Here is a 12,038-nt window from a genome sequence, read left to right on the forward strand (position 1 = left end):
ATTGTGCTTCACACCAGCAGATTGAAATGGTGCTGCCTGATGTCAGTAATCAGTTAACCCAGGGTAATGCTTTACTTTAAAAAGACAAAGAAATTTCATACAACTGTGTTAATGGGTTTGTTACTAATATCACACAGCACATTGTCAACCGGTAGCATGTTTCCATCTGATGGACTAAATCAGCCTAGCCTAGTATGGGTACACCGGTGTCAAATGTACAATGCATCATTAAAATGAATGGAAAACCAAATAATAATCAAAATGCAATACATATTATTTTATCATTGTGTTATTGTGCTGTGCTGGGTCTTGGTGAATGAGAGCAGCAACTTCACCTGTAAACTCCTAATGAAATGTACCATCTGTTCCTATTCAGCTTGTATGGCAACTGTATCGAGGATGTGGGAGCAATGAAACTGGCGGACGTCCTGCCCATTATGAAAAGTTTGAAGATACTGAAGTAAGTGGTTGTGTTTTGATTCCAGATGTGTATTTGCCCAGTAGCTCGGTTGGTACAGGGACCGCACAGTCTGCTAACGAGCTATGGAGACCGGGATGGCCCCAGCTTCATTCCCCAGATCGTGCTGACTTAACTCGTCTCACTTGGCACTGTTCAATTGGCCTCCGCCCCTTGTCTGCTCCTCGGGAGGAGTAAAGTCAGCCAGAGTCCCTGCTTCTGACCGCAATCCCGTGTCCCATACACGACCATCTGTGGGTGTGGATGTCGGGTCAGGCAGGGTTAGGCTCTGCCATGATGTTCACCACGATGCACTGTCCACGCTCACAGATGAAGAATCCATTACACTTTCGACATTGAAATCCATTTTGGCCACTTGAGTGAGATACCAGAGGACTGCCAGCTTCTGTGGACTATGACCCTCCAACATACGTCAGCACTTTCAGCAGAAAGATATAGGGTAGTTTAACTTTCCACGTGGGCAAGTACGCTCAAGCTAGATTTTCATGGCTGTGTAGGTCCTTTCTATGGAGCCTCAGAGGTCACATAGGAACAGGAGCAGGCCATTTAGCCCCTCAAACATGTTCTGCCATTCAGTGAGATCATGGCTGATCTGTAACCTAACTCCATATACCCGCCTTTGGCCCATATCCTTTTAATGCCTTTGGTTAACAAAAATCTATCAATTTCAGATTTAAAATTAATAATTGATCCACCGGAAGAGAGTTCCAAACTTCAACCACCATTTGCGTGTGGAAGTGTTTCTTAACTTCACTCCTGAAAGGTCTGGCTCTAATATTCAGGACTTGTCCCCTAGTCCTAGATTCCCTAACCAGAAGAAATAGTTTCTCTCTATGTACCCTATCAGTTCCCCTTAATATCTTGAAAACTTCAATCAAGTCACCCCTTAACCTTCTAAATTCCAGGGAATACAATACTAGTTTGTGCAATCTCTCCTCGTAATTTAACCCTTGGAGGCCAGGTATCATTCTGCTAAACCTATGCTGCACTCCCTCGAAGACCAATATATCCTTCTTAAAATCTGGTGCCCAAAACTATGCACTGGACTCCAGGTGTGGTCTAAACAGGGCTTTGTATAGCTGTAGCTTAACTTCTATGCCTTTATATTCTAGTCTTCTCAATATAAAGCCCAGCATTCTATTAGCCTTTTTGATTATTTTCTGCACCTGTTCATGACATTTTAATGATCTGTGTACCTGGACCCCCAAGTCTTTTTGGACCTCCACTGTTTCTAGCTTTTCACCAGTTAGAAAGTACTCTGTTCTACTCTTTTTAGCTCTGTCTCCTGCCACTCAACCAATTTCCTAACCAGGTCAATAATTTGCCTTTAATTCCATGGGCTTTTGTCAACTTGAGTTAACAGTGTCTTATCAGAGACTTTATCAAATGCATTCTGGAAGTCCATATAAATACCATCCATCGACATTCCCCTGTCCACTACTTCTGTCACCTCCTCAAAAAATTCAATCAGGTTCGTCAGGCTTGACTTTCACAAATCCATGCTGGCTCTCTCTGATCAACTGAAAATTTTTAAGGTGTTCACTCACCCTATCCTTAATTATAGATTCTAGCAATTTCCCCACAACAGATGTTAGGCTAACTGGTCTATAATTCCCTGGTTTCCCCCTCTCACCTTTCTTAAACAGTGGATGACATGCGCAATTTTCCAATCTAAAGGAATGATTCCTGAATCTAGAGAACTTTGGAAGATCAGAGTTAGGGCATCCGCAATATTCTCACCAACTTCCTTTAAACCCTGGGATAGAAAGCATCTGGCCCTAGGGATTTGTCAGTCTTTCGTGCCATTATTTTCTTCATTACTGTTGTTTTCCCCATCCCTGATTCAATATTAGTTTCCCTGGGATGTCCAGCATGCTATCTCTTCCTCTACTGTAAATACTGACGCAAAGTAATTATTCAACATATCCGCCATTTCCTTATTTTCATTTAGAATATCATCATTATCAGTTTTCAAGGGGCCCTCTTTTTCCTAATATAATTGTAAAAACTCTTTGAGTTGATTTTGATATCCCTTGCAAGTTTCATTTCATACTCCCTTTCTCATCCTTATTTTCAAATCCTTTCAAGGCCTTGCCCCTCCTTATCTCTGTAATCTCCTCCAGCCCCACAACCCCCTGAGATGTCTGTGCTCCTCTAATTCTGCCCTCCTGAGCATCCCTGATTGTAATCGTTCAACCATTGGTGGCCATGCCTTCTGTTGCCTGGTCTGGAACTTCCTGCCTAAACCTCTCTGCCTCTCCACCTCTCTTTCCTCCTTCAAGACGTTCCTTAAAACATACCTCTTTGACCTGCGCTAATTTCAACTTATGCGGCTCAGTGTCAAATTTTTATCGGATAATACTCCTGTGAAGTGCCTTGGAACGTTTCACTACGTTAAAGGCGCTATATAAATATAAGTTTTTGTTGTAGCTCCCACGATCTGTTTTGTTAGCTTTAGTTCTCTGTATCTCTCCCAGTCACCAGGGTCTGTGCTATGTTTTGCACCGTTTACATCAATGTTCCCATTAGTTGGCATATAACTTTTTTCTTAACACAGCATGTTGATATGATCTGGAATGCACTGCCTGAAAGGGTGGTGGAAGCAAATTCAATAATAACTTTCAAAAGGGAACTGGGTCAATACTTGACAAGGAAAAAAATGATGGGCTATGGGGAAAGAGCGGGTACAGGCTCTTTCAAAGAGCTGGTACAGCCATGATGGGCTGAATGGCCTCCGTCTGTGCTGTATCATTCTATGATTTTATGATTCTATATTGATTTTATGATTCAAACTCCGTTCCCTAGCCACCGTCCCAATCTCTGTAATCTCCTCATGGAATTGATATCCGCCTGCCCCTCTACTGGCATATCCGAGTCCCAGTGGAGTTTGCAGCCATTCTAGTGGAACTCCCACTGGAGTTGTGGCAGGAGTCGCTGAGGAGTTTTGGCTGCACAATATCGATCTACAAATACCTGAATTGTGGCCCCATTCTGACTACTTTTGGAATCAAATGCTACTATCTATTCACAACAGTGCAACACAGATGCTCTCAGCACAATGGGCCTGGACTCTCAGTGCCACCCCGAACTTGGCTCTCAACTGGCCATCTCATTCACAGCAGCAGTACGTTGGCAAGTCTAAGAAGTGGGAAGATGTCATGGTGTCCCAGTTGTTTGTAGGTTGGGGCAGGTTGGGGATAGGAAGGACCTGTTTCCCTTGGCAGAAGGGTCAACAACCAGGGGACAGAGATTGAAAGTAACTGGGGGGGGGCTGTTTAGAGGAGATATGAGGGGAAATTGTTTCACCCAGAGGGTGGTGGCGGTCTGGATCTCACTGCCTGAAAGGGTGGTAGAGGCAGAAACCCTCACCACATTTAAAAGATACTTGGATGTGCACTTGAAGTGCTGTAATCTACAGGGCTACGGACCAAGAGCTGGAAAGTGGGATTAGGCTCGATAGCTCTTGGTCGGCCGGCGCGGACACGATGGGCCAAAATGGCCTCCTCCCATGATGTAAGTTTCTATGATTCTATGACTACTGTCCCCAATCTGTCAAACTGAAATAATCTATCAATTGGCACGCAATCCAGCCATTGCATTATTTTATAATGACTCTGTCAGGTCACCTCTTAAGTCTACGCGGTTCAAAAGTTTAGGGTGTGTCAAAGAATTAGCTATGAGGGTGGCCTAAAATATGGAGGCTGATGAACCTAAATTAAATAGCTAAAGACTCAAAAATCTAACAAAACTCCATGGAGAGAGGAAGGATGACAAAATATTGATCAAAATATTGGTGTTATTTAAATAATATTCTACTTTTACACATCCTGACCTTTCTGATATTGTTAACTTATGTCTGGACTTGTGTTAAATATATATTAAACATATTAAACCAATGGTAGCTTCAGCATTCGGTACATTTCAATGTTTTACAACCTTTTCTGTCCTCACCACCAGCTTGACACAGAACAACATCACGGCAACCGGCGGTGAGAGGTTGGCGGAAGCTCTCGGGCAGTGCCCCTCGGTGGAAGAGATTCAGTGAGTGCAGTGTATTGTCGTGCTGATTGGTCACGTTACAGTTTGAAGTAATACAATCCACTTGACTTGAAGAGTGAGCACTGACACCAGCTCGCTTTGTGCACCGTCAAATCACTGCAAACAATTTGCCTTCTCCTGAATTTTGTTTTTGAAAAGAGGCTAGATTTTCATCTACGTCAAGTTCTTAAATGGTTCGGAACTGCTGCCAATCCCAGCCCAAAGGTCAATTGCAGGTGGCATTCAATTCTCCAGTGTAACCTCATTTGCTCAAATATTCACAACAGCAGGTGCAGACTCGGGCAAGTATAGGAAGGCCATTAGTGATGGGACAGGAAAAGTGTGTGCACGTGAAATTTAAAGAGATAGGAGCAATTTGTTCCTGAAAAGTGGGGAAATTTCAGAAAGCCATCTCAACCCATGAAGCAGCCTTTACAAAATCTGAAGGGGCAAGAGATGAAGAAATGGTGGGAAAGCACAAAGGGAAGGGGAACTGTGGAGAAAAGTGACAAGGAACCGATCCCCTTGTTTGATGGTTGCCAACATTGAGGTTTTGATGCGTGATGTTCTCGCGAGGAGGGCTGCCCTCTGGGCCACTTCACTGCGCCATACGATAGGCCAAGAAGGAGCTGCCAAGTTTCAGGCTGTAGCTGTCCCTGGATGTGCGTGTCCATTGATGTGCAGTGGCTGCAGGCGTCCATGCAGCAGGTGGCACCGCTCAGCATCTGTCTCTTTGCTGACCCAGGCCCACCGAAAGCAAGCCCCTCTGCCAGGTAGGTGTGCCAGGACTGATTGTGCCACCTTGGTGGGTTCAGCCTAACTGGCAATGCTGGCTCGTGGCCACCCCAGCGTGATTTCTTCCATTATATGACCCACCTACAGCCTGGCACACTGTGCTTAGAGCGCTGCTGCGGACCAATCCAGAATAATGACTAGTCAGGTATTCACATCAGGTCCTTAGTGGGGGTGGAGAGGGTGGGGGAGAGCAGGGTGAAGGAGGGAATCAATTGGTGTACCTTTCCTTGGAAAGTGAAGGCACCAGCAGCAACATCAGCGCTGCATCTTGCCAAAGTGAGGTTTTCCCATCTCTCTCTGCAGATGTGGGTGCACAAGTGCTGATTTGAAGGCTTGGAGCGTCTCTCTCCGGCAGGATGAACTGCCTACTCCAAACACATCCGCTCAAAGGATTCCAACTCGTGCCAGTAATGGGAGCTGAGGCCAAAAGTAACAACGACAAATTGGCACAAAGGCACATGAACCAAACCCCTAACTCGGTACTAGCAAGAAAACAGTAAAGGCCCAGAAATGATCAAAAACACTTACCTTTAAAATCCATCCACTTAAAGCGTGTACAATAGAAAACCCTGGCCTTTAAATCAGCAGCCGAGCGAATAGAAGGTGAAAAATCCAAAACCATGTCCACACTCCCTATTCTGGGTTTATATTCTGGGTCTCACCATGGTACCTTACCCGCTGTGAACACCAATCGGAAAATTGCCCCCCTGATTTTCCAATACACGCTCTGGGAAATCTACCCTGTCATTTCCCATCGCTGGCTCTGTCACTTGTCAAAGTCACACTGCACACACTGCCACTTCCTGGGTCCGATTTGCTTTTGGCTTCTGACACGTTGTTAAAAGGAGCCTGAAAACAGAAACTATTGATTTTTTTTCTCAGCAAATTTCCCAATGTTTATCCTTCAGATTTGGGTATTTTAAATTCTGTTAAAATCAAATCAGAATTGGAAATGATTTCCCCCAATTTGACTCCAACCGGAAGGTGTTTCAGCCCAAATATTGTTCAGCAATTTCCTGGTGTCCTGGTGTTATCACTTACAGTTGATGCAACGCTCACTGTGTTCCCATGTATGGCTAATGATTGTTGAATACTGATGACAATTTTTTTCACTCCCCACCCCACCGCCAATATAAACTTATAGCTTGTCCATGAACAAAATCGGCGATCAAACAGCAAAGAAGTTGGCTCAAGCCCTGCCGAAGCTGTCCTGCTTAAAGATTCTGAAGTAAGTGTTGCCTTATATTCACTCCTGTGTGTGTGCTTGCTGTGTATAGCAATGCCCTTGGTGTAGTTTATTCAGGTTCAATCTATTTCTGTATAAAGAACTATAAACAGTTGAATGAGGAAGTCTTGTTGGCTATTTCGACTCTTGTAAAATTCATGCTGATTCACCTGTAACTTGGGTTCATTTTAAAGAAAATGGCAGTGATATATAGAACGGATTGGAGTCTGCGTCTGTTGGAGGGAAATTTGAACCGAACCTGTCTATCGGGAAGCTGACAGGATCGGGTGCAATGCTGGTTTCTCACATTGAAAATGGAGAGCAACATTGGGCGTTCCACCCGATCCTGTGGGTTTCCCCGTCCGCAGTTAGGGTAAAATTAACCCCATGGTGTTTATTGTGGGTTTGGCTGAAAGCCACAACATAACTAGAATAAGTAATAATCTACACCTGTCTACCTCTCCGTTCAGTCTGCATTCCAGTGACCTCACCGCTGATGGTGGAATAAGCCTGGCACAGGGCCTCGTGCAGTGCCCGAGTATCCAAGAGATAAGGTGAGGGATGCTCCAGGATTCACTCTCCTCTTGTTAACAGCAGCAAACAGCGATGTCTGGACTGACTGTTGTCACTTGAATGTTAAAAATGAAGGATGTGTTATAAAGATGCTGTCGATTTTCTTTTCTTATAAAGAAAGAATTGCATTTATATAGCGCCTTTCATGACCTAAGGATGTCCCAAAGCATTTTACAGCCAATGAAGTACTTTTGAAGTGTACTCACTGCTGTAATGTAGGAAATGAGGCAGCTAATTTGCACACACGATCCCACAAACAGCAATGTGATAATAACCAGATAATCTGTTTTTGTGATATTGATTGAGGGATAAATATTGGCCAGTATACCGGGAAAAACTTCGCTGCTCTTCTTCAAAAGTGCCATGGGATCTGATACGTCCACCTAAGAGAGCAGGCTGGGCCTCGGTTTAATGTCCCATCCAAAAGACAGCACCTCTGACAGTACAGCTCCCTCAGTACTGCACTGGAGTGACAGCCTAGATTTTTGTGCTCAAGTCTCTGGAGTGTGACTTGAACCCACACTGACTCCGAGGCGAGAGTGCTACCAACTGGATCACTGCTGTCACAGTGAGTAAAGGAGTTAAGTAAAGGAGCCTTGAATAGTGAGTGTTGCTACTGACTCTCCAGTGTTCACTGTGGTGCGGAGATTATACTGTTAAAAGGGTGAGGGAGTGGTGCACAACATCTCTGCTGAAAGGATTTAGAAACATGTATGTAAGAGATATGCTCAGAGTTGTTGAGCAGTTCAACAAGACAACCAATACAGTGGCAATGAGTAATTTTAATGATTATTGTATAACTAGCGACACACAGTACTGAGAGCGTACAAATGATGGATATTACCCCAATCCTTTGGAGAACAGGGGGTCATATGCTCAAAGTTTCTGTTTCTTTGCTCCTGTTCTGCCCCTCCCCCCATAGGGCAGTTCTTTAAATACCCCAAACTCCATGACCATGACATCGTCCACCCTCAGCCAATCAATGACACTCTCGTCCATTTAACCCATATATGGACATGCTTTCATTTTGTCTCTCTCCAACTCTTTTCAGCAGTTTTCCAGCAAACACAACTTAAGACAAAGTGCAGTAAGACAGTTTAAGATTACAGAGTCATCGAAGGAAATGGTTTTCATTGCTTCCTGGAAAATAAATAAGCAAGTACATTTTATTTCCTTGCCTACTTGCAAGCCAATAAATACAAGAATAAATCTGTTCCCCCTCACAGACCACAGTTATACCACTCTGCTCTACCCCTGCCTCACCCTCTCTGCTGCCAGCATCATGACTCTATCAACTTGAAGCTGGATTTCTCCAGCGCCCTCTTTGCCATCTGTTAAAGTGAACCCAACATCCTCCACCACTTCTATTTTCCATAAACTACATCATCCACAACACCATTCTTACCCGCACTAGGGCCCTCATCCCTACTGACACTGTCCTTGCCAAGCTGCACAGGCTCCCTATGCCTCAGAGAATTGACTTTAAGATTTTCATCTTAGCATTTGTCTCCGAAACAGAGGTCATGGGTTCAAGCTCCCCTTCAGATGGTTGAGCACATAACCCAGCCGGATGGCTCATTGCAGTACTGCATTGTCGGAGGTGCCGTCTTTCAAATGAGATGTTAAATGTCTTGGGTAGATATAAAAGATCCCATGACACTATTTCGCAGAAGAATAGGGGAGGCAGTGGAGGGGGAGGAGGGTGGGGGAGGAGTGGAGAGGGACTGGGGAGGCGGTGGAACCCTGTGTTTAGCAAGAGCCTCTCAGGCCCATGCATTAATGCAGGTCCTGCTCTGCCTTGCTGATGTTACAATGTGGTGTAATAATAGTCACTATAGATTTTCTTTTGCCCCTGCAGTTTACCTGAAAATAACATCGGGAACAAAGGAGTGATGGAGCTTGCAATGGCACTGAGAAAAATGCCGTCTTTAAAGAAGCTTGAGTAAGTGTCTCGAATCCAGTGTGCACGGGATTGAGTGGGGAAACCAGGACCTTAATACACAGCTTTTGTCCTTAAGTTTTTAATTTATCATGCCTTTATTTTCATTGTGCAATCCAGATTTTTCCCTGAAAAATTTTGAAATTATTTGATAATCTTCCTGCATCCATTGTACTTCTTCGAAACCGTAACAAAGTTCCAGCTGTTGTACGACGTACCTTCACACAAAGTGGAAATCTGGAACTCTCTTCCCCCAAAAAGCTGCGAGGCTGGGTCAATTGAAAATTTCAAAGCTGAGATTTTTGTTAGGTAAGGGCGTTAAGGGATATGGAGCCAAGGTGGGTAATTAGGTTTAAGGTACAGATCAGCCGTGATCTAATTGAATGGCGGAACAGGCTCGAGGGGCTGAATGGCCTACTCCTGGTAGAATGTTCTGCCTCATGGTGATCATTTTTCAATGATAATCACAAGACTGTGACAGAATCACATGATGTTATATTGGGAATCACTTTATAACCAGTAAAGTTCACCATCAGTGAGTGGTTCACCTGCTGCTGCATATAGATACCCTGGTGACCGGTGGCTGGACCTTTAGCTAAGCCTTGAGAACAGGCCAACCCTGGTGATCTCATGAACGTGTTCTGTCTGAACTTCTTCAGAAATCAAGCACCTGAAGCTGTGAACTGAGGTTGGAGTGGTTTATTCTGGGGGTACCACAATGCCAAAGGACTGGCGGGTTCCTCTGCAGTGATCCACATGCTGAGCTCTCTGGTTTCAGCATGTTGTCTGTCGTGCAGTGAAGCCTCGTTTCTTCTCGATGGTAAGGGACTACTGCTCCACCTAGTGGACTACTGTGGTAATGCAGCCTCCGCTGTTTACAACAAGAATAAAAGGAATGGAGCCATCTTGTAAAACCTGAGTGTGTTGTGAGGTCGTACGGAAAATATCACATTGGCGATGAGGATAGGATTTCTGGATTCCCTAGCTGAAATTTTTGTTGGTAAATGATTCAGCTAATCGACAGAGAGACTTTCAGAGCTTCTTTGTTACCACACAGCTAAAAATCCAAGGTAAATTACAAGCACACTTGGCTGAACTGCCAGAGTCCAGATGGCCGCGCCTATGGGAATAATAGGGCGCTTGGGGGAATTTCATTGCGACCATGACACTTGGAGCGTATGTGGAGCGCTGGAAATGTTTTTCACCGCGAATAGTATCATCAAAGTTCCCAATAACGAAAACCGTAACCAGATGGTGTTGGAAAGAAAACTGGCTATTTTCCTCACTGAAGCAGGCCCTGAGGTGTATGAAACCCTGAAAAATGTGCTTGTTCCCGTCAAGCCAAAGGATACACACTTACGGAGATTGTTAGAACAGCACGACAGCCCTGAGCCCCTAGAAATTGCTGAAAGATATCATTTCAGAATACGAGATCAGTTAACTGACGAAAGTATCAGTGAGTACATTGTAGCATTAAAGAAGCTATCTATTCACTGTCATTTCGGAAACTTTCAGGACTGAGCATTACATGACCGCTTTGTTTGTGGGATGAAAAATGAAGTGATCAGAAGAAAGTTGTTGACAACTCCTAAATTGACTTTTGATTTAGCTTGTCAGACAGCTATGTCAATAGATATGGCTGATCAATATTCCCGAGAATTTCATACCACTTCCAGTTGTCAGACAACCGAGGTGAATTACCTGCAAGTTAAAAGTAAAAAGCAGTTGGGCCCCAAGGTCTCAGCAACTTGCAATGGTAAGAGCATTGAGGTCATGCTACTTGTGTCTGGGACAACACATTGCTCAAAGTTGTCCATATGTGAAGGCAGAGTCTTTCTTCTGCATGAAAACTGGGCATCTTGCGAAGGCATGCCGACTGAAGAGCAAACCAACTTTTAAGGCTATAAGTAGAAATCCCCAGAGAGTACATAGCATGGAAGAAAAGCAGCAGGATGAAGTGATGCACGTCATCAGGAGCACAAGTGTATCTAACAGCAATTTGAAAAGTATCATCATCCAAGTAGATGTTGTAGGAACCAAGATGCCCATGGAAATCGACACAGGTGCATCCGTGAGCGTAGTACCAGAATCACTATACCTCGACAAATTGCATGATTTCACATTGGAGAAATCCAAGATAGAGCTGCGAGGCTACTCAGGAGAGAACATTCCTGTGGTAGATCGTATCACTGTACCGGTGAAATACAAGGATCAATTTCAGAGCTTGCCTCTTAGTAGTGGCAGGAAACAAGCCTGCCTTACTCGGAAGAAATTGGTTGGGATCACTGAAGCTGGATTGGAGTGAGATTTTTCGTGTTGAAACGAGATTTGCATCAAAGGATGATGTCATGACGACGTATCCGAAGGCAGTCCAATCCAAGGCTTCAAGGAGAGTGTTAGGGTACAGAAAGATGCTAGACCAGTTTACTGCAAGCCACATCCCGTACCATATGCACTTAAAGAAAAAGTTGAGCAAGAACTCAAAAGGCTAAAGACTATTATCTCTAAGATAGATCTATATAATTGGACTACACCGATTGTTGTTGTACCTAAGTCTGATGGTAAGGTAAGATTGTATGGTGATTATAAAGTAACCATAAACAAGGTTCTAGAGGATAATGTCCCCAATACATTGCCAAATACAGAAGATTTGTTCACAACACTGACAGGTGGTCAGATCTTCTCAAAGTTGGATCTCATAAATGCCTACTTACAACTTGAACTAGATGAGGAGTCCAAGTCATGCGTGACTATAAATATTCATCCTATATCAATTTAATAGGCTACTATTTGGAGTGTCTTCCGCTCCTGCCATATTTCAAGGGGTGATGAACCAGATTTTGCAAGGCATTGAAGGGTAATATGTTACTTAGATGACATACTAATTTCACAACAAACAGGCAAATCCATAATAACATATTGAATGAAGTGCTCAAATGGCTAGAGAAGCACAGAGTTAGAAGTGTCTGCTCACAAGTGTAAGTTATTTC

The 12,038-nt window shown here is 44.0% G+C and overlaps 1 protein-coding gene across 6 annotated transcripts in view; it reads left to right on the plus strand.

Moving 5' to 3' along the window:
- nlrc5 (NLR family, CARD domain containing 5) overlaps nt 1-12,038 on the plus strand; it is a 198,200-nt gene that overhangs the window by 160,049 nt on the left and 26,113 nt on the right. For 5 of the 6 annotated variants that reach the window (XM_070896896.1, XM_070896890.1, XM_070896894.1 and 2 more), the window contains 5 exons: nt 377-460; nt 4,436-4,519; nt 6,456-6,539; nt 7,007-7,090; nt 8,968-9,051. In XM_070896896.1, coding sequence (XP_070752997.1) covers nt 377-460; nt 4,436-4,519; nt 6,456-6,539; nt 7,007-7,090; nt 8,968-9,051 — 420 coding nt within the window. The remainder of the gene's footprint in view (nt 1-376; nt 461-4,435; nt 4,520-6,455; nt 6,540-7,006; nt 7,091-8,967; nt 9,052-12,038) is intronic. The other variant, XM_070896892.1, reaches the window with a different exon arrangement.

Source organism: Pristiophorus japonicus, chromosome 13 (genome assembly GCF_044704955.1).
Source record: "Pristiophorus japonicus isolate sPriJap1 chromosome 13, sPriJap1.hap1, whole genome shotgun sequence".
NCBI classification, from domain to species: domain Eukaryota; kingdom Metazoa; phylum Chordata; class Chondrichthyes; family Pristiophoridae; genus Pristiophorus; species Pristiophorus japonicus.